Source organism: Chiloscyllium plagiosum, chromosome 2, assembly GCF_004010195.1.
Source record: "Chiloscyllium plagiosum isolate BGI_BamShark_2017 chromosome 2, ASM401019v2, whole genome shotgun sequence".
In the NCBI taxonomy this organism is placed as follows: domain Eukaryota; kingdom Metazoa; phylum Chordata; class Chondrichthyes; order Orectolobiformes; family Hemiscylliidae; genus Chiloscyllium; species Chiloscyllium plagiosum.
Genome location: NC_057711.1, coordinates 17,589,020 through 17,612,868, shown reverse-complemented (window position 1 = coordinate 17,612,868; position 23,849 = coordinate 17,589,020). Strand labels below are relative to the sequence as shown.

Here is a 23,849-nt window from a genome sequence, read left to right as displayed (position 1 = left end):
CACTTCTTTTCATTGCCTATGGACCTGTCATAAGATCCGTAGATACTGGACTAAAGTAGCAAGTACCCTGACAGAAACTTTAGGAATGGAAATTAAAGTGGTCCCTGTATCTCTCCTTTTGGGCTTTTCGAACTTTCCCTCCCTGGATATGCACGGGAAGAGACTATTTTCTATTCTCTCTTTCTGTGCAAGGAAAAATATTTTGGTAAACTGGGTGGCTGAGGGCCCCCCTGGACTTTCAAATTGGCACAGATTAATTATGGAATGTATTCCCCTTGACTTCCTTATAAATATGGTGAACCGAAAGACCGAATTATTTTATAAAATATGGCAGCCCTTCTTGAATTAAATGAATACAACTATTTCGGCTATCCTAACAAGGGCTTTTATTTAATTAAGATTACGAACCTGGCTGGTCCGGGGCCCCTTGGGAGAGGAATCCGGGTTTTGTTACATTTGATGTTAACACATTCCGAGCATGTATCTCACTACCCAATTTCTTTGTTATCCATTGTTTTTTTGTTTTTTTTTCTCTTTCTCTAATTTGAATAATATAAGAGACTTAAATATGCACTCTGGTTAGTTGTAGGTTAGATTTGTAGTTAGTTGAGTTTTTTTTTCTTTCTTGGTATTTTTCTTTTGTTAAATTTTGGTTATATATTTAAGATTTAATTGTATATCAATGTTTGTACTTGAGAGTTTTGTTTATTTTTGTAAACTTGTAAAAATGTTAAATTTCTAATTTTAAAAAAAAAGGATAAAAGCTTACTGGTTTGGGATATGTTCAGATCACAGAAAAGTGTTATCAGTGAATGTCGAGCTAACAATACTGACACTGCAATGATTCCTGGAGGCCTTACGAGCATGTGCAGCCACTGGATGTTAGCATCAATAAACCTTTTAAGGATTTAGTATGGAAGAAATGGGGCATTTGGATGCAAGAAAGGGAAAAAAAACTTCACAAAGGGTGGCAACATGCGTGCTCCATTACTTGCAACTGTGAATTGTTGAGTCATGGAAGGAGATGAAAACTGAAATTATTGTCAAAGCCTTCAAAAAACGTGGAATTTTTAATGCTTTAGATGTACAGAGGATGACTATTTATGGTCAGATAGAAGTATGACAAATCAATTGATAGTCCCCTTGAGAGTGCAGATGAAGATGATCCATACGATGACCGAGACAACTGGAATAAATAATTCAGTTGTGCACCTGATGAGGACAGTGAATTTGAAGGATTCTAATGGACTTTTGCAGCTATCTCATAATATTTGTGATATACAGTGAGAAGGGTTTTTGCTATGAATATCAGTTTTTTGATTTAAAGTGTTTATTGTATATTATTAACAGTTTCATGTGGTCTTTTGTAAATAAAATACTGTCAGTCTATTTTTCCTTTTGTTTTTACTGCTCTGTTTTTATTTCATGAATTGTGTTTTGTACAAATACCCCTGGTAGATGGCCTGACCATCTGGTATGCCTATTAACTTCTGTACAAAGTTAAAAATCACACAACACCAGGTTATAGTCCAACAGGTTTATTTGGAAGCATATATGTAGACCTACGTGCACTTTACGGTACTGGTAACTGAAATACGGTACGATAGTACCATTCTACCTTAGCAGGCAGAATGGAGACAGTTATTTTGTAGATAACTATTCAATAATGGCGATAATTCTTTTTCCTACTGTTATTTATTATTTTATATAGAGGTCTGGCTTTTGTTTATCCATTTTTTGACTCCTGCCAAGCATGAATTTCATCCCCTCGAAAACAATACTTCATGTATAAGTCGACCCCTAATTTCAGCTTAAAAAACGGTCTTCAAAACTCTCCCTATACACGAGTATATATGGTATATTTAGAGGTGTATTTTTTTATCCTCTAAACAGCCTGTATCTGAGGCTGTTTGGTCATATATACAAGTCCATAGTGGCAGACCTTTCTTTCAAATTTGAATTAACATGATTTATAAATTCTAATCAAAATAGGGCCTTTTATTTCTAATGTATAATATCTGTACACAGGCGAATTCAGATAGCTGCCAGAACAAACTAGTGCTTGAGTAATATCATTGATTTTTGGTGGTGTAACAGAGAAGGTTAATGAAGACAATGTGGTGGAACTTGTTATCCGATGGATTTAAAAAATGTTTGAGAAGGTACCACATAGAAGGCTAGTTAACAAAGTTGTGCATAGAAAGGTCGTTATGCAACTGAATAAAAAATTGACTGAAGGACATTGAATCATAGTGGCTCGTTGGTTTTCAGACCACAAGGTGGTACAATGGTGTTCTTTAAGAGTCAGTGTTTAGACCCATTGCATGATGTTTTCTATACATAAGTGACTTCAACCTTAAAATGCAGCGTAAATTTCAAAATTTACCAATTGTAACAAAGTTGGAGGAGTGGCAAACAATGATGATGATACAAATTACCTGCAACAGGACATGGGTGGGTAGACGAATGACATGATAACTGAGGTGATGCATTTTGGCACAAAGGATTGAGAAAGGTAGTATCGACTTAATGGTACAATTCTGGAAAATATACGGTAGCAGAGAGACTGGGGATTCATGTGCATTATTCTTTGAAGACATAGTGGTTTTGAATATTGGGCTTTATAAATAAAGATGATGAATACAAAAGCAGCAAAGTTATACTGACACTATAAAGTTCTGATTCGGCCTTGCAAAGTATCGTCAGGTTCTGGTCACATTGCTGAAGATTTGTGAGACTTTGCGAGAGCACAGAAGAGATTTACTGGGACATTCCAGGGAAAACAGAGTTGAGTGACAAGGAGAGAACTTGGTGTAAATCTCCTTGAAGGAAAGAAGATTGAGAGAAAATTGATTGAAGAAAATTCATGAGTATGACAAACTTAGCTGAGGGAAAAACTCCTCCCATTCACTGGAAGTAGAAGGCCACACATATTTAAGATAGTAGGCATGGTTGGAAGTGAGATCTGAAGAATAATTTTGTTTATACAGCGTATGTCGGTAATCAGGAACACTCAGCCTATTAGCATGGTGGATACTGCAATGATCGGTGAAGTAGTTGAACACTTGAAGGAAGTTGATTTATGGAGCAGGGCAGTGGTACTGATTGGCCTGCTTTGCAAAGAGCCACCATGGATTAGATGTTCCAAGTTGCTGTTGTTTGTAACATAAAATGATTGATAAATTTGGGTTAGCTAGCTATTAAGAGACATGGGAAGTAAGGTTAAAATGATAATATCATAGGCCTCAAAATAATGGAACAATCTCCACTTGTTCCCATATTCTAAAACAAAACCCTTTCAGAACAGGGGACTGACCTTAATTAAATATTTCAAATCACAAGGCAATTCCCATAATAACTGTGATAAATACTTAAATCTCTATGTTCAGAGCTGTGTAATTTTTGGAAGTTTGTGTTAACAGTGAAATGCTATTACTCAACTTTTCCTTCTAAGTTTTTTTTCAGGAAAAAGTTGAACATTCCCAAGGAACTAATTTATGCTACAATGCATTCCAAGCCTGGTGGAGCTGAGTATTTGATACAACATATATATACCTTACTGACAAACAGGCAGTAAGTATTTTCATTCTAGACTTGTTTTGTAATGTATTAGTAAAATACCTCCACAGAGGGCAAGTATCCCTTTACAAAGATACCCCATTATTTACACGTGAAAATTCATTGACATTGATCCAGCTCCCTCAGAGTCTGCTCTCAAAGTGTCAGGATGTCAGACGTTCCTGTTTTTTTTTCCTGTATATATATTTTATTAAACAATACACAGTTTACAAAACAATTGACATATCAGAGAACCAGCAATTTTACAAAGGAGAGGAACGGCAAAGCCAGGCCCCAAACTGGTTCAAGCAATTTTCAGGTAATTGAGGACAAACCTCAAATCCCATATTCTTGTTTATATCTGTCAGCCACGGCTCTCTAATAGGACCGGAGTAACAGCCCTAATCAGGAACCCCATATTCAATGGCAATCACCTGTCTGACCTCCTTACAATCACTACAATTAAGGCATATTGTCACTGGATGTAAGGAGGTCAGACAGGTGATCGCCATTGAATATGGGGTCCCTGATTAGGGCTATTACTCCGGTCCTATTAGAGAGCCGTGGCTGACAGATATAAACAAGAATGTGGGATATGAGATTTGTCCTCAATTACCTGAAAACTGGTTGAACCAGTTTGGGGCCTGGCTTTGCCATTCCTCTCCCTTGTAAAATTGCTGTTTCTCTGTATACAGCTGTTATGTCAATTGTTTTGTAAACAATGTATTGTTTGCTCTTTGGCAAGTGCCTTATGTTATTCTGCACAAAGGAAAAGGCTGGTCAATGAGATAATGATTGACCTGTATCATAACTTTATCCACCTCTCTGGCTCCATATCCATGTCTGGCAACAATCCATAAACCTTACATTTAAAACATAAACATAAAAAAGTACAGCACAGAACAGGCCCTTTGGCCCACGATTTTGTGCCGAGATTTAATCATAATGTAAAATATAATAACTTAACCTACACACCCCTCAACTCACTGCTATCCATGTGCATGTCTACAATCGCTGAAATGTCCCTAAAATCTCTGCTTCCACCACCACAGCTGGCAACGCATGCCATGCATTCAACTCTCTGTGTAAAGAACCTACCTCTGACGTCTCCTTTATACCTTCCTCCTAATATCTTCAAACTATGACTCCTTGTACCACTTAATCCTGCCCTGGGGAAAAGTCTCTGGCTATTGACTCTATCTATTCCACTCATTATCTTCTTTACCTCGATCAGGTCTCCTCTGTTCCTCCTTCTCTCCAGAGAGAAATGTCCGAGCTTATTCAACCTTTCTTCATAAGGCAAGCCCTCCAATCCAGATAGCATCCTGGTAAACCTTCTTTGCACCCTCTCCAAAGCTTCTGTATCTTTCCTATAGTAGGGCGACCAAAACTGGACACAATATTCCAAGTGTGGTCTCACCAGGGACTTGTAGAGCTGTAGTAAAACTTCGCGGCTCTTAAACTCGATCCCCCTGTTAATGAAAGCCAAAACACCATATGCTTTCTTAACAACCCTATCCACTTGGGTGGCAACTTTGAGGGATCTATGTACTTGCACACCCAGATCCCTCTGTTCCTCCACACTGGCAAGAATCCTGTCTTTAATCCTATATTCAGCATTCGAGTTCGACCTTCCAAAATGGAACACTCTGCATTTATTGAGGTTGAAGTTCATCTGCCATTTCTCAACCCATTTCTGCATCCTGTATATGTCTCATTGCAGCCTGCGGTAGCCCACTATACTATCGACGACACCTCTAACCTTTGTGTCATCTGCAAATTTACTAACCCACCCCTCAACCTCCTCATCCAAGTCATTTATAAAAACTACAAAGAGCAGAGGCCCAAGAACAGAGCCCTGCGGGACCCCACTCAACACTGACCTCCAGGCAGAATACTTTCCACCTACAACCACTCTCTGCCTTCTGTCAGACCGCCAATTGTGAATCCAGATAGCCATATCTCCCTGTATCCCATACTTCCTGACTTTATGAATGAGCCTACCATGGGGAACCTTATCGAATGCTTTGCTGAAGTCCATATATACCACATCCACTGCTAGACTTTCGTCGATCTGTCTTGTCACCTCTTCAAAGAACTCAATAAGATTTGTGAAGCATGACCTGTCCCTCACAAAGCCATAGGCAAAAGTGAGGACTGCAGATGCTGGAAACCAGAGTTTAGATCAGAGTGTTGCAGGTCAGGCAACATCCAAGGAGCAGGAAAATCGATGTTTCAGGCAAAAGCCCTTCATCAGGAATGGAGGCAGGGAGCTACCTTCTCCCCAGCCCCTCGCCCCCACCCCCCCTTCCCAATTCATCTTTCCACCCTGCAGGCTCCCTGCCTCCATTCCTGATGAAGGGCTGTTGCCTGAAATGTCGATTTTCCTGCTCCTCGGATACAGCCTGACCTGCTGTGCTTTTCCAGCACCACTCTGATCTAAACCCTCACAAAGCCATGCTGACTGCCTTTAATCACACTATGCTTTGCCAAATAGTCATAAATCCTATCCCTCAGAATCCTTTCCAAAATGCTGCTGACCATAGGCGTAAGACTGACTGGTCTGTAATTGCCAGGGATTTCCCTATTACCCTTCTTGAAAAGAGGAACAACATTCGCCTCCTTCCAGTCCTCTGGTATGACTCCTGTGGAGAGTGAGGATTCTGGATTGGTGGTGCTGGAAAAGCGCAGCAGGTCAGGCAGCATCCAGGGAACAGGAGAATCGACGTTTCGGTGGTTGGAGGGTTCCTAGGCGGAAGATGAGGCGCTCTTCCTCCAACCGTCGTGTTGTTGTGATCTGGCGATGGAGGAGTCAACTATCTTCGACAGTGGCTTAGCAACCTCCTTCTTTGCTTCCTGGAGCAGCCTAGGATAAATCTGGCCTGGCCCTGGGGACTTATCAATCTTAATGTTTTCCGAAACATTAAGATTTAAGATTTAAAATGACTAATTTCACTAGTATCTCCTTCATCATATAATGCTAATTTGAAAGGTTAAAAAGCTATTACCAATTGTTTAATTTCTCTTTTTAGACTTTTGTGTTGCTTAGTTTGAACAACTGGGTAAGATACACTGAACCCATCTGCTGTTAGATTGCTTCTAAAACTATTTGGCTAACAAGTGCACAAGCTATTTTCTCTCCTTTGGACTCCAGCTTGATACTTCTCTTATATATGAGATTGGCATACAATCTGTCAGAATTCCATGGCATAATGAGCACCATTGAACTGTCAAGGGGTTACTACTACTTCCTTGTAATATGCTCTGTATAAATACAGGAAGATAAAACAAAAGTAGCTTGTTTCTCACAATAAACAAAACATCTCTTTTCATGCACTCAACACAAACAACATGTGCCATGAATTTTATGGAGATGAGCTGACATTAAATTGTCGGCATTCACTATCATTAAACCTCTGAAGCTGGCTGCAAATTCAGGAATGAGCATTTGGTCTAAATTAGTGCGTAAAGTCTGAAATTACATTCTGGCATTCATTATTGTATCACAGGCTGCACTCTGGGTCATCCTGGAGAAGATCCAATTGGTAAAACCTGATCTTGTGTCTCTTTATGTGGCTGATTGTCATGCTTTGTTTCATAATGCGCCTGTCGAGTGCCTTTGGATGTTTTAATACATTAAAGGTGTTAAATAAATGTAAATGGCTACCTTTCACCATGGTACTGCTAGGTCAACAGCTCTAAAAGCTGTCTGTTATAGTTTAGTGGGCCCAGAAACAGCCAGTTCATTCACTGTTGCTGATAAGATCCAAGCCTGGGCCTTGCTGATCGTTGAAGCAGTTGCCCTCTTGTTTTTATTCCTGGCATTAGATTATGTACCTTTGCAAGAAAATTTATCGCAGTGTGTATTGGATGTGGCTGAGCAAAATTGATGCTTGCAGAAAACAGGAAGCAATATTTTGGAATGTTTAGCATACAGAAGCTGGACGATAAGAACCTGGGCAGGAGGTCTTTCTAGTAATTGAGTTGGTAGAGATTTCAGACCAGAAGAGTGCTGCTGAAGGATACTTGGTGAGTTGCTACAATGCATTTTATACATCGTACGCACTGCGGTCAGTTTGCATTTGTGGTGAAGGGAGGAAATATTTAGTGCTGAGTACCAATCAAACAGGCTGCTATTTCCTGGATTGTGTCAAGCTTCTTGTTGCATCGAGCACAAAAGAAGGTCTTTCCTTTTTCAATTGTGGGACATAGGTCTTGTCGGCTGGTCAGCATTTTGTCTCTAGTTACTATTGAGAAGGTGCCATCTTGAACCACTACAGTTCGTGTGCTGTACGTAGGCAATTCCAAAATTTTCACCCAGCTACAGTGAAGCAGTGACGATATACTTAGTCAGAGTGGTGAGTGAGCCCATCCAGGCAAGAGTTGAGCATTCCATCGTACTCCTGATATGCCTTGTAGATACCTTTTATAAGCTTTGGGGACTTTGGACTGAGTTACTCACTGCTGAATTCCCAGCCTCTGACCTGCTCTTGCAGCTGCAGTATTTGTACAATTGGATCATTTTCTTTTCAATGGTAAGCTGTAGGATGTTCATGGTGAGCAACTCCAAAATATCATAGCCGTTGAATGTCAAGGGGAGATGGTTAACTTCTCACTTGCCGGAGATAGTTATTCTCTGGCACTTGTCTGTGGCATATTTTACTTACCATGTGTCAGCCTAACCTGAATATTGTCCAGGTCTTTCTGCTTATGGACACGGGCTGCTTCAGTATCTGAGCACCCAGGAATGGGAGTGAACATTATGCAGTGTTAAGAAGACATCCACTCTTTGACCTAATGATGGAGGGCAGGTCATTGATATCGCAGCTGAAGATGGTTAAACCTGGGACTCTACCCTGGGATCAAATCAACATTTTTTCTCAACTTTTAAACACTAAAAATTAATTTAAAAAGAAAGCTCTGCAACTACAACACGTGGGTGGCACGGTGGCACAGTGGTTAGCACTGCTGCCTCACAGCGCCAGAGATCCAGGTTCAATTCCCACCTCAGGCAACTGACTGTGTGGAGTTTGCACATTCTCCCCGTGTCTGCGTGGGTTTCCTTCGGGTGCTCCGGTTTCCTCCCACACTCCAAAAATGTGCAGGTCAGGTGAATTGGCCTTGCTAAATTGCCTGTAGTGTTAGGTGCAGGGGTAAATGTAGGGGTATGGGTGGGTTGCACTTCGGCGGGTCGGTGTGGACTTGTTGGGCCGAAGAGTCTGTTTCCACACTGTAATGTAATCTAATGTAATCTAAACACAGGCATCTACCTAACAAGATGGAAAATTGTCCAAGATTGTCTTATCCACAAAAATCAGCTTGTGTTCCACAGGGCCTGACCCAATTGCAGCCTTGCCTTAAACATGGACTAAAGAACTAAATTCCGAAGGTGTGGTGACAATGACTGCTCACACTGAGATGTGCTGGAGCTGAGATTACTAACTTCCAACAACCACAACGATCAGCAGATTCCCCTAAGTCTTTAGACAGCACCTTCCAAACCCACAGCCACTTCCATCTAGAAGGATATGGGCAGATATATGGGAATGCATCACCTGCAAGTTCTTCTCTAAGTCACTCACCACTCTGACTAAGTATATCGTCACTGCTTCACTGTAGCTGGGTGAAAATTTTGGAATTGCCTACGTACAGCACACGAACTGTAGTGGTTCAAGATGGCACCTTCTCAATAGTAACTAGAGACAAAATGCTGACCAGCCGACAAGACCTATGTCCCACAATTGAAAAAGGAAAGACCTTCTTTTGTGCTCGATGCAACTGTAACCAGTGAACAGTTTTCCCCTTATTCCCAATGACTTCAGTATTGCAACAGCTCCGAAATACCACAGTCAATCAAATAGGGCCTTGATGTCTTGATGCCATTGTCACCTCACTTTCGGAATTTAGTTCTTTAGTCCATGTTTAAGGAAAGGCTGCAATTGGGTCAGGCCCTGTGGAACACAAGCTGATTTTTGTGGACAAGACAATCTTGGACAATTTTCCATCTTGTTAGGTAGGTGCCTGTGTTGTGGTTGCAGAGCTTTCTTTTTAAATTAACTTTTGGTGTTTGAAAGTTGAGAAAAAATGTTGATTTGAAAGCTGAAAGAAAGTACAAATGTGAATAAGCTACTAAAGGAGACCATTAAACTAAACAACAGAGGAAGGTTCATGAAATAACTCTAGATAAGTTTGTGACGAGGGATACAGAGCATAGACTTCTTCTTACTTAGATTTAGATTTAGATTCCCTACAGTGCGGAAACAGGCCCTTCGCCCAACCAGTCCACACTGACCCTCCGAAGAGTAGCCCACCCAGACTCATTTCCCTCTGACTAATGCATCTAGCACTACGGGCAATTTAGCATGGCCAATTCACCTGACCTGCACATCTTTGGACTGTGGGAGGAAACCGGAGCACCCGGAGGAAACCCACACAGACACTGAGAATGTGCAAACTCCACACACACAGTTGCCCAAGCCTGGAATTAAACCTGGGATCCTGGTGCTGTGAGGCAGCAGTTCTAACCACTGAGCCACCGTGCCTCCCATTATTAGATTAGATTAGATTACATTACAGTGTGGAAACAGGCCCTTCGGCCCAACAAGTCCACACCGACCCGCCGAAGCGAAACCCACCCATACCCCTACATTTACCCCTTACCTAACACTACGGGCAATTTAGTATGGCCAATTCAACCCGGGTCTCAGGCGCTGTGAGGCAGCAGTGCTAACCACTGTGCCACCGTGCCACCCACCATTATTGTATAATGGTTACATTATATAAGTGGTCAGAAGATTTATTTCCTGTATTCATTATGTCTGGTGAAATTATAGATTTGTTCTAAAAGAAAAATTCATGATTTTTACTGGAAATGTTTTGGAGGAAGCCTTTTTCTATGTGCGTGGTGCTATTAACACAGCAAATGTAACTGGTTTTCCCCACCTTCCTTTTCTCCCAAATGCTAGAGAAAGAGTAGGGGGAGAGGAAAGTAGAATAATGATTTTACAGTATAGAAGGAGGCCATTTGACCCATCACACCTGTATCAGCTCCCAAAAGAGCTGCCCAGTTGGGTTCCACTCTCCACTCCTATCTCTGTTGCCCTCTAATTTAATCAGTTTTTTTTCAGGTCTTTTTTTTTTTGAGACCCCTTATGGAATCTGCCTCCATCACTCAGGCAGCACATTCCAAATCCTAACAGCCCTGAGTAAAGACATTTCTCCTCATCTCACTCCTAGCTCTCTTGCTGATAATTTTGAAACTGTGACCCCTAGGGACTGACGCACCAACTTGTATAAAAAGAATATCCTTCTTTACCCTGTCAAAATTGTTCATAATTTTGAACACCTCAATAAGGTTACCTCTTAATTTTCTCTGCTCCAAGGACTCATGTCGAGGAGTCACTGAATCAACTACATAGTAATATTAACTAAAAGATGAAAGACTTAACAGCAATAGGTTTGTTCAATATATTGCTTCAGTTGTGTGACACTGTGATCTTTTGCTATAAATTTTGTGACCTACAATCCTGCTCCACAGTCACCTGATGAAGGAGCAGCGCTCCGAAAGCTAGCACTTCCAAATAATCCTCTTGGATTATAACCTGGTGTTGTGCAATTTTTAACTTTGTCCACCCCAGTCCAACCTCTTATTCTTCTTGGACCAGAGAAGATTTAGCCCAATCTCTCTAATCTTTCTTTATATCTAAAATCTTCATTCCTGGTATCATTCTAGGGAATCTCCTTTGAACTCACTCCAGGGCTTTAACATCCTTCCTTTCATGAGATGCTCAGAACTGATTACAATACTCCAAATTTGGTCTGACCAATGATTTGTAGAGACATAACATCATTTTCTTGTTTTTATGTTCTCTGCCTGTAATTATAAACTCAAAGAGCCTAGGAGTTACCTGAACAATTGTTTAATTTTGCCTGGCCAGAATTATGCACATGAACCTCAAGGTCTCTTTGCTCCTATATCTCCTCAAAGTTGTAACATTGAGACTGTATTGTCGTTGTGTTTCTTCTACCAAAATGCATTACCTCACATTTCTCTTCATTGAAATTTGTTTGCCAGGTGTCTGCCCATTTTGCCAACATGTCAATGTCCCTCTGAAGCAGCTTGCCATCATCCTCACAATTTACTTTTCTCCCTATGTTAGTATCATCTGCAAATTTAGAGTGTGTTCCCTCTATGTCCATCTCCAAATCATTTATATTAATTAGTAAAAGGAAGGGTCCTAACACCAATCCCTGGGAAGTACCACTTTCAACTGAACTCCAATCTGAGAAATGCCTATCTATGCTTACCCTCTGTTTCCTATTTTTTAGCCAACTTCTAATTCATGCTGCCAATAACTCATCAATCCCAAGCATTTCTAATTTGCTAATCAAACTATCATGTGGCATTGTATCAAATGCTTTCTGAAAGTTGAAATATGCAACATTCATAGCTCTACCCTCATCCCCCGCCTGTGTCACCTCTTCAAATAACTCAGCTATAATTGCCGATTACGACCTGCTCTTGACAAAGCCATGTAACTGTCCAGTATTAACTGATGAGGTTGAAACTAAAATGTGGGCAAAAAAAAATTCTCCTATTTCTAACATGGTTCAGGTAAGACCATAACAAGGCCATTTAGGCTAACAACCACTTCTTCGCCTCAGCTACTTGAATTGAATTGAATTGAAGGCACGGTGAAATACAGCAATACAGGCAGATCACATAGTTAAGTAGCAAAGATAGTAAATAATAGGTAAACAGCGGCAAAAACAAAAACACAGATACAGGCGAATGTTAAGAGTTTGTGAGTCCATTTAGTATTCTAACAACAGTAGGGTAAAAACTGTTTTGAAACCGGCTGGTGTGTGTGTTCAGGCTTCTATACCTTCTCCCTGATGGTAGAGGTTGCAGAAAAACATTGCCAGGGCGGGATGGATCTTTGAGAATGCTGGTGGCCTTTCCCTGACAATGGGACTGGTAGATGGATTGTATAGATGGAAAGTTGGCCTTTGTGATTTTCCGGGCTGAGTTCACCACTCTCTGTAACCGTCTCCGATCTTGAATGGTACAGTTGCCACACCAGGTAATGATACATCCAGACAGAATACTCTCGATGGCGCACCTATAAAAATTGGCAAGGGTATTCATCGTCATGCCAAATTTCCTCAGCTGCCTGAGGAAGAAGACGTTGTTGGGCCTTTGTACTTCATCATATCCTAACAATGTAACTTTGTTTGCATTTAGAGCAAAGCTCATCCTTGATGATGAAATGAACTTTATGGACTATGGCTACCAGCTAAAGCTGCCTTTGATTGCCCGGGCAACTGCCACCAATGCTATTCGCACCAACTTGACATTAACTGAGCTATTGGAAAACCCTGACATCTTCACATGCAGTCAGAAAGCTCTGGATATTGTCAACATGCATGTGCAACACAGACAACTAGCAAGGCTAGAACATCCAAGTGAGTAAGCAGACAAAACCCAAATCTATCTGCTTAAGTCCATTCAAAATATTTTTAAGTGAAAAATAGCCTAATGTATATAATTAGAAATAACACAATTTAATTTCCACCAAGCTTGACCTACACTAACATTCTGTCTGTATTTGTCGTAATGTATTTTATATGTTGCAATATAGCTTAAGGTGAACCTTCATTTGTTGTGGATTCCCTACCATGCATTATTCAGTTTGTCTGACCAACTAACAATAAGTTATTAATTAAAACAGAAATAGTGAGAAGTAAATAGGTGCATCAACATGACAAGAAAATGGAGAGATGTCTGGCTCCAAATGGAGCCATTTGGCTCATCATCTCTGTGCATCCCATAAAAAGAAAGATACTTGAACATTTTAAGGAGACATCAGAACTATCTCTTTGCTGACATTTAATGACAGTTTTATCGTTATGTGTCATGATACTATGGCTTTAAGGAATGTGTTTTATCCTGGCTCTTTTATGAAGAGAGGTTGAGACAGAAGTGAGGAGCGGTCTATTCCAAACCAATAAAGTAAATAGCTTGTGAGACCTTGCGTTTTTTTAAACAAAGATTGGAACAATGGAAGCAGCATAAATGGGTGGATTAGACTCCCACAGAAGCAGAATTTCAGTTTAGCTTTCAGTTCTATGACTCTAGGTGCTGGGGTTTGAAGCTGGCTGTGAAAGTATCTCCCTGCCACAGCAAAAAGCCAAATTTTCTCTTGATGTTCTTTTCTCCTGGAATAGACAGACATTACATGTGTGACAATCAATTTTACTGAATTTGCCTTTGCCTAGGGTGTGTTTATGGGATGTTACTATATAGGAAGAATTTCTGTTCAGTAGATAAATAATCTACTATTCTGTTAAGTTTTCCCACTGAGTTAGAATTAAACAAATTCTCCTTTCTTTTGTGTATATTTTAACTGGAGAGTAAGCGTAAAATGTGTTTTGCTTAAAGCTATGTAGTATAACAAATCGAATTACATCTGGAGCATAGCACCTTACACTTGCCTTTAAATAAGCAAAATGTTAAGATCTCAGCTTTCTCCTTGATATATTTGAAGCAGGTTTGATCTGGTCCATAATACATGAAATGTATCAAAACACATCACAAGAGTATTATCAAACAAAAACTGATATAAAACCAAAAAAAGGAACCATTAGAGTTTGGTTTTGAGAAGCATTTTATTTTGTCTGTGTGTGTGTGTGTCTGTGTGTGCATCTGTTTGTGTCACCAAGCTGGTCCCTTTTTTTCTAAAAGCTGTTCCTTTTCTCAAGGATACTGTGACCTTGATTTATTTCAGAGGGGTCATAAACCAGCTCCTGGTTCTAAGCTGACTGGTTTAGTACAGAGATTAAAGGGTATTGAGAAGTCTTTTTGGTTATTTGTAAACAGCTGAGACTCAGGCCAAAGTGGTCATGTTTTAGAAGTGACATGTTTAGTGAACGGGGAGTGATCAGCTCTCTAGCTGAGCAGTTCATCCCAGAACTAGTTAGGATTTCAGCTGTGTGGAAACAGGCTCTCTCTCTTTCTGCCCTTCTAATTTCAACCTGTAAACATCTGTTCCCTTTTTTTGACTTTTTTTCAGGGGGTTTGCTTATTAGGATTGTTGTGTATATTCAGAACAGCAAAATTAAGTTTAATTTGGTTAGACTGAGTTCTGTGGCGGTTCTTTATTCTGTTCTTTGTGTTTCGTTGTGTAATTTTGTGAATAAATTTCTGTCTGTTTTAAAACCTAGTAGTCAACCTCGCTAACTTTGGGTAATTTTCGCTACGCTTACCGAAACAAATTGCAAAATTGCCTGCTCAAGAATGTTTTGAGTGGTCTGGCCTAGTCCATAATAGTGCATCTCCGGTGCGAAGTGTTCTTTGAGAACACCCAGCAGAAAGGCAAAGTATAGAAAAGGAACCAGAGAAAGGAATACCAGCAACCTCAAGACTAAGCATGAATTCCACCTCCCAGAAACACCTGTGTTCTGAAAAATTGGCTCGAGGATTGAGCTCATCAGCCACACAAGGACCTACAGAATTTCCTAGATGGACAGTTATACTCATCAGATTATATTCATTAGCGAGTGATTGCCGATGACAATGTTGGTGGGTGTGTGTGTGTTTTTGAGGTGGGATGGTGGTGGTGGTGAATGTTGGATATTTTGAGGGTGCCAATTCCAGAGCATAGGGCCCTGGGAGAACATAAGAAATAGAAACAGTAGTAGGTTATTTAAATCTTCGTGCCGGCCCTGCCATTCTATAAGATCATAGCTCATCAGCCCTAGGCCTCAATTCCTGTTTAGTGCCAGCTTGTTAAAGCACTCAACCCCTCGATAATGCATAAATCTATCTGCAGCTCTTGAGAATAGATAATTCCAGATGTTCACTACCCTCTGAAAGAAGAAATTCCTTTGCTTCTCAGTTTTAAATGAGTGTCCCCTTATTTTGTAACCATGTCCTGAAGTTTGAGATTCCCCCACTAGTGAAAACATCTTTTCAACATCCATCCTATCAAACCCTCTCAGAACTTTATATGATTCAATAAGATTGTCCTTATTCTTCTAAAGTGTGTGAACCTGTTTAGCTGTTCTTGATAGTCCACTCTTCCTTTTAGAAAGCAGCCGAGTGAATCTCTTTTGAATTGCCTCCAATACTAATGTACTTTATCTTAACTAAGAGGACATGAACTATGCACAGTACTCCAGGCGCAGTCTCACCAACACCACGTACAGTTGTAAAATTGTCTTATTTTGAACTTGAACCCATTAATAACAAAAGCCAAAATTCCATTTGCTTTCTTAATTACCGGCTGCACCTTCATGCTTATTTTTGTGTTTCATGCACAAGAACATGTAGATCCTTCTGTGCTGCACATTTTTTTTGCAGTCTCTCTCATAGACTGTCGTTTTTTTCTTCTTACCAAAGTGTATGAGGTCATGCATTAAGCTGTATCTGCCAAAGTTTCGCTGTCTCACTTAACCTATATGGAATCACTTGCAAATTCCTTGTCTTCATCATAACATACCCTCCACCTACATTTGCGTCAACACCCAATTTGGATACATTGCACTCTGCGGCGTTCTCCAAATCATTGATACAAATAGTAAATAATTGAAGCCTTATAACTGTTTCTTATGACACACCATTAGTAACATCTTTGATACCTGAATGAGACCTATTACTTCTGACTGTCTTCTGTGTGTTACAGATCCTCCATTTATGCTAAGATGTTACCCCCAGTACCATGAGCTTGTATCTTTTGCAATGTTCTTTTATGTGGCAACGTAATGTCTTCTGGAAATCCAAGTACACTTCACCTATTTGATCTCCTTTATAAACTCTGCTTGTTGTATCCTCAAAAAACTCTTAGAAAAGCTATAGTCATAGAGTCATACAGCATTGCAACAGCCCCTTCGGCCGACCAAGCCTACGCTAACCAACAACCACCAAACTATACTAAGCCCACTTTACCTGCATTTGGCCGACAACTTACTATGCATCATCCAGATGCTTCTTCAATGTTATGAGAGTCTCTGTCATGTATGACGTCCCTTTCATAAAATCATATCGAATCTGTATGTTTGCATTAAGTGTTTCTAAATGTTGCTATTTGTTCGTTAATAATGGATTCAAACATTTTCCCAACAACAGATATTAGGCTAACTTGTAGATTCCTGCTTACTCTCTCAGTCCCCTCTTGAACAGAAGTGTCATATTCATGTTTATCCAATCTACTGGAACGCCTCCAGAATCCAGATTCCCATCCTCAATAATGGGGAATCCCAGCACCTAAGTGCAAAAGATAAGATCAAACATTTGCAACAATTTTTGGCCAGAGGTTTCAAGTGGATGATCCATCTTGGCCTCCCCAGAATCACAAATGCCAGTCTTCAGCCAAATCAATTAACTCTGCAATATATAAAATAATGCCTGATATTGGAAAGGCTAATTGTCCTGACAAAATTCTGACAATACTGAAGACTTATGCTGCAGAGCTTCCTGCATACCTAGCCAAACTATTCCAGCACATCTACAGCACTACCATCTACTTAACAAGGAGGGGGAAGATTACTGAGCTACTCCTGTGCACTAAAAGAAGAACAAATCCACTCTTGTCAATTTCCAACCCAGTCTAATTTCAGTCATCAATAAAGTGATGTCAAAAGGTCATCAACAGTCCTGTGATGCAACACTTGCTTAATAATTTGCTCATTGACATCCAGTTTGGGTTCTGCCAGGGCCACTCAGTACCTGATCTTTACAACCTCAGTTCAAGCATTGTTAAAAAAACTGATTTCAGAGATGAGTTGACAGTGATTGCTCTTGACATCAAAGCTGCATTTGACTCAGTGATATCAAGGAGCCCTTGAGTTAATGGCATTCAGGGGGAAAACTTACCTGGCACGTAAGAAGATGGTTATTATGGTTGGAAATCAATCATCTCAGCTGCAGGACATCTCTGCAGGAGTTCCTCAGGGTAAATTCCTTGGCCCTGCCATTATCAACTGCTTCACCAGTACCTTTCCTCCTTCACAAGCTTGGATGATCATTGATGATTGCAAATGTTCAGCACCATTCAAGACTCCTCGGATAATAAGCATTCCCTGTCTAAATTTAGCAAGACCTTACAACATCCAGACTTAGATTGACAAGTGACATGTGACATTTGCACACACAAATGCCTTGCAAGTACCTTCCTCAATAAGATTAGATTTCTTTTTAGATTAGATTACTTACAGTGTGGAAACAGGCCCTTCGGCCCAACAAGTCCACACCGACCCGCTGAAGCGCATCCCACCCATACCCCTTCACCTTACACCATGGGCAATTTAGCATGGCCAATTCACCTGACCTGCACATCTTTGGACTGTGAAGGAAACCCACGCAGACACGGGGAGAATATGCAAACTCCACACAGTCAGTCGCCTGAGGTGGGAATTGAACCCGGGTCTCTGGCGCTGTGAGGCAGCAGTGCTAGCCACCATGCCGCCCAAGAGAGAATCTTAACTATTGTCACTTGAAAATGGCATTACCACCACTGAATCTCCCACTATTAACATCCTGGGGGCTACCATTGACCAGAAACTATTCAGAGACTACTATATATTGTGTGGCTACAAGAGCAGGTCAGAGTAACTTGCCAACTGACCTCCCAAAGCTTCTCTATCATCTACAAGGCACATGTCAGGAGTGCGATGGAGTCTCCCCACTTACTGGATGAATACACCTCCTGCAACACTCAAGAAGCTTGACATTTTTCAGGGCAAAGCAGTGCCCTTGAATGGTACTACTTCCACAGACATTTGCTCTTTCCACCACAGCTTAGTTGTGGAAGCTATGTACCATGTGCAAGACCCACTACAGTAATTCACCAACACTCCTTTAGACAGCATCTTCCAGTTCACAACTACTACCATCTGGAAGGAAAAGGGCAGCAAATCACAAGTGCCTGCAAGTTCATCGCTGATCCACTCAGAATCCTGACTTGGAAAAATATCACCAATCCTTCAGTGACATGAGGTCAAATACGGAACTCTCTCCCTTAGCGCATTGTGAGTCTGTATACAGCACATGGACTGCAGTGGGTCAGGAAAGCAGCTCACCACCATCTTCTCAAGAGCAGCTAGGGAAAGGCAAAAAAAGTACTGGTCCAACCAGTGATGCTGACATCCCATGAGTGAAATTAAAGAAGTGAAATTACCAATATACTGTCAGGATATTGTTTACCTCCATCTATTAACCTGTCTATTGTTACTATTTGAATCAGAAAATATGGTTTCCAAGAATGTAAGTATCAGAAACAAATTAAGCTTCAGAAATCTTACATTAGCAGACTGAATGTTTAGAATAGTCACATAATATTCCTTTTAGTGTCGCTTTAGAATAGATTTGACTTGATTAGAATTACTGGATCAATGTCATTTAATTAATTATGAGCAGGCACAAAAATTGAGCAGAAGCATGTTAATTTTCCATATGAAAATGCTGTTCAGTGTATATCTGGCTCTGTTTGAAGGACACTACCTTCAATAAAAATACTAGTGTGGTTTTTTGTATTTGAAAGCAATTTCAACTGCAAACGATTTGGTTCAGTGCTATTTATATGTGGTTTTCAATAACAAAAGAAATTGCCGAACAGTCATTTCACGAAGACTACTTCATCATCCAGACAAGAATCAGCGGTTAATCCTGGGGATTAAAACCTTTCCAGGTCTTGGCATATGACTTCACACACTGGGCAATTTGATTCCATCCTTTGTTAAAATTAGAGCTAATGTTAGAACATTGAGCGTTGCTGTGTGTTGATTTACTGATAAGCTAGTCACCTATGGGTCACTATGAATAGTCACTGTACTGGCTCAAGATGTTTCATTGGGTCCTTTTCTCGACCCTGTAAACTGACACATGGATTGCAGTTGTTTTGATTTCTGGTTTACTACATTCCTATATATCTTTGTTATTGGATTTGGGCACACAATCTGGAGCAATGTTGAGACTGCTTTTTTTCTTTTTCTAAATACATGTCACTTTACAATAAATAAACAAACCGTAATTAAGAAGCATTACTTCATTGACATTTTGGTGGAACAGATGGTAATTTTGGCTGAATTTGCCTTTTTAGCAAAGATTGTCATAACTTCCTTTTAAATGAGCTAGTTTGCTTTCCATAAAGGCAAAAATTGTAAATATTATTTATCAATCTTTCAGAATATACCTTTATTGATTTGAAGTATTGATTCTTTTAAAAGAACGCTATAATTTGAAGCCCACGCTGGGAGAGAAAGCAACCAGACTTCCACTCCCTCAATATCAGTATGAGTGTTTGTATCCTGACAGCAAAAGAACAGAAATGGCTGAATCAAGTAAGATCATACTCTCCTATTTTTATCTCACTCTGAAAATTGATTCCTGCTGTCATGAGGTCGTAAAACTTTATTCTACATGCTTTTTATATTCTATGTTATTTTTAATAGAAAACTTGATTCCCTCCAATATTTCCCAGTTTGTTCTGAAGCCAACTCTTTGGTATCTCTGTTCTTCCTGAGTGAGCTGAAGGAGTTCTGTCGACAAGTTGTTTGATTTTGAGGAAGATTCAAAGCAATCGTGATAAATGTTATCTGAAATCGAAACAACCAAGACTTATCATTGCTACTGGTTTACACATTATGTCAAATGGCAGTTTGCAGAATACTTCATGTGTTTTTTTTTGCATCTATTATGATTTCTTGCTAGACTAGTGATCTATGTCATTTTACTAAGATTGTTGCAACATGGAAACAGACGGCCGAATCAAATCAGCCTTCCTACCTCTGAATTTGTAACACAGTATATTGTAAATCTTTCAAAATCCCTCAAAATTGAATCCCAGTGGTTCCTAACCAGACTTTTTGAACAATCAATCCCAGACTCTGTGAATAAAATTCTACAGACCAGGTTTGTAGCTTAAACAAAAGATTCAACAATTTAAAAGCAACGTGGTAACTTTGACAGTGAAATTAAACAACCAAATAATATAATTGATATCTATTATGCCCAATAACCTTTATTTTCAACCCCATTTACACAAGACAGACAAAAAAAATACAGTTAAAAGATTAAAAAAACACTGGCCAGATTGCTGAGATGCTTTTCATGATGCATTGTTCCACAGACATAGATGATTGTTTTCTGATTGATTTTCTGCAGACGTTGATCAGTGTCACCTTTTCAGTTCATTCTGAGGAGGTTTTGGTGATACCTGTCACTTAGTTTCTAATCTGTGAACTTCCATTAGTTGATAATGGAAGATTAGACAGGGAGCTTTCAAACCTTAATTATGTAACATTAACAGCCAAACCTCTCGCCACAGAACCCAATTCAAACTGTTTGACCATCATCTTCCCGTCTAGACTTGCTGACACTAATTCCTGGGAAGTGACCTCATTAACGTATTGCTAACGTGGCTGGGAAATTGGTTGACTGACAGGTGACAAAGTAGGGATAATGATTGAGTACTCAAACTGGCAGGATGTGATCCGTGGTATCCAACAGGATCTCTGTTAGGCCTCAATTATTCATATTAATTATTAATGACTTTGGGTAACGGCAGAAAAAGTTATGTATCCAAATTTGTTGATGACACAAAGTTGGGCAGCATTGTAGATAATGTAGATGGTGTAAAATTACAAAGGGATATCGATGGACTAAGTAAATGAGCAAAACTGTGGCAAATGGCATACAATGTAAGCAAGTGTGAGGTTTTCCATTTTAAACTGAAACAGAATAGATCTAGATGGTATGAAGTTAAATTTAGTGGCTGTAAAAAGAGACTTGGAGGTTCAGGTGCATAGATCTTTAAAACGTCATGAACAAGTGCAGAAAATAATCAAGGAAGCTGACTACTAGAGGATTGGCGTATCAGAATACAGAAGTTATGCTGTAGCCATACAAAACCTGGATGAACCCCACTTGGAGTACTGAGAGGAGATCTGGACACCATACCTGAGGAAGGATATATTGCCCTTGGAAGGAATACAACTTTGGTTTATAAGACAGATGCCTAGACTTCAGGATTAAGTTATGAGGAGAAATTACACAAATTAGGCCTGTTTTCTCTAGAATTTAGAACGTTAAGAGTGATCTAATCAAAGTCTTCAAGATATTAACAGGACAAGACAGAGTCAATAAAGACAAACTATTTTCATCTCTAGAACTAAGGACTATTTCCTGACAGTGAAACATTAAACGTACTTCCCCAACCTCATGCTGTTATGAGTTAGTGATAGAGTCATAGAGCACAGAAACAGACCCTTCAGTCAAACTCATTCATGCTGACCAAGTTTCAAACTAAACTAGTCCCATTTACCTACGTTTGGCCTATATCGTTCTGAACCTTGCCAGTTCATGCAACTGCCCAAATGTCTTTTGAATGTTGTAACTGTACCTGCATCTACTACTTTCTTTGACAATTCATTCATGTGTGAATATCTTCTGTGTGAAAAATCTTTCTCCTCTCACCTTAAAAATATGCTCCCTAATTTTGAACTCCGCCATCCTTATTCACCTTATCTATGCCCCTCATAGTTTTATAAACCTCTATAAGGTCACCCTTCAACCTATGCTCCAGAGGAAAAAAGTCCCAGCCTATGTAGCCTCCACTTATAAGACTTAGAAGACCTCCAGACCCGGCAACATCTTTGTAAATCTATTCCAGACCCTCTCCAATTTCATAATATCGTTCCTATAGCAAGTTGAGCAGAACTGTACACAGTACTCCAAAAGTGGTCTCACCAACATCCTTTACAACCTCAACATGACATCCCAACTCATTTACTCAGTAGTTTGAACAATGAAGACAAGTGTGGTAAATGCCTTCTTAACTACTCTGTCTACCCATGACGCAACTTCTATATTCTTAAAGTTTAAGTCTGGCTATGACTGTTTAATAATGTGTTAATTTTGGCAGGTTTCATATTGTTTTTCATATTTATTTTGTTCCGTCCTGTTTCAGAAATTATCCCATCAGAAATTCGGAGTAAGAGTAATGTTCTTTTCAAGGAGATCAATGTGAAACAAGTGGTTAGAGATTCACAGTCACTGACTGCAAACCATCAAAATTGCAAGTTTTGACAGTAAAGAGGGTCTGAAATAGAGTAAATGATTGTCATATATGGTTCAATAATAAAGGTGAACTGTCTTATTTTAAAAGATGTATGTTAAACATATTAGTGTAGAATCGTATGGAATATTATTTTGCTTAATTAAATTTAATGATTAATTTGACTAAGACTGACATAGTACTTCAATTCTGGCAATACAAAAACTGTTATTTTATATGAAATAAAACTCTTTACAGCCTTTGATGTCAGACAGCTTTTTAAAAGTGTCTTTAAGTTTTTTCACTCTCCATTGAAAAGTGTGGCTTTTCAAGATGTATTTGTCAACGCACAGTTCATTTTCAGTACCTCCCCCAGGTCAGTGGCTTTCATGCTTGAACCTAAAATCAATTGGTCACTTAAGCAAAAGGTCATCATCTTACCTTCATCCAATATCGATATTCCAACCATCCTTGCAGCGTCAACTTAGTGGTCATAAGAACTAGGAGCAGGAATGGGCAATTCAGCCCCCGGAGCCTGCTCCACAATTCAATCCGATCATCATCTCAGCCAATTCCACTTTCCCCTTAACCCTTTAATCCATAAGGGTTCAGAAAAGATTTATAAGGATGTTGCCAAGGTTGGAGGATTTGAGCTATAGGGAGAGGCTGAACAGGCTGGGGCTATTTTCCCTGGAACATCGGAGACTGAGGGGTAACCTTATAGAAGTTTACAAAATTATGAGGGGCATGGATAGGGTAAATAGGCAAAATCTTTTCCCTGGGGTCGGGGAGTCCTGAATTAGAGGGCATATGTTTAGGGTGAGAGGGGAAAGATATAAAAGAGACCTAAGGGGCAGCTTTTTCATGCAGAGGGTGGTTACGTGTATGGAATGAGCTGCCAGAGGATGTGGTGGAGGCTGGTACAATTGCAACATTTAAGAGGCATTTGGATGAGTATATGAATGGGAAGGGTTTGGAGGGATATGGGCCGAGTGCTGGTAGGTGGGACTAGGTTGGGTTGGGATATCTGGTCAGCATGGACGGGTTGGACTGAAGGGTCTGTTTCCATGCTGTACATCTCTATGACTCTATAATTAAAAATCTATCTCTTCCTTAAATTTATTCACTGTCCTGACATTCACCAGACATTCGCGTAATGAATTCCACAGATTCATGACCCTTTGAGAGAAGCTATTCCTCCTTATCCCTGTTGCTCTAGCAGCACTCATGTGACAATGA

General features: G+C 39.9%; 1 protein-coding gene across 2 annotated transcripts in view; it reads left to right on the top strand.

Moving 5' to 3' along the window:
• The window catches only part of spata4 (spermatogenesis associated 4), a 37,170-nt gene extending 14,300 nt beyond the window's left edge, over positions 1–22,870 (top strand). Inside the window, exons 3-6 of one of the 2 annotated variants that reach the window (XM_043704762.1) lie at positions 3,455–3,573; positions 12,803–13,023; positions 19,783–19,896; positions 22,524–22,870. In XM_043704762.1, coding sequence (XP_043560697.1) covers positions 3,455–3,573; positions 12,803–13,023; positions 19,783–19,896; positions 22,524–22,642 — 573 coding nt within the window. In that variant the 3' untranslated portion in view covers positions 22,643–22,870. Of the gene's footprint in view, positions 1–3,454; positions 3,574–12,802; positions 13,024–19,782; positions 19,897–20,007; positions 22,076–22,523 lie in introns of those variants that run through there. The other variant, XM_043704772.1, reaches the window with a different exon arrangement.
• The last annotated feature ends 979 nt before the right edge of the window (positions 22,871–23,849 follow it).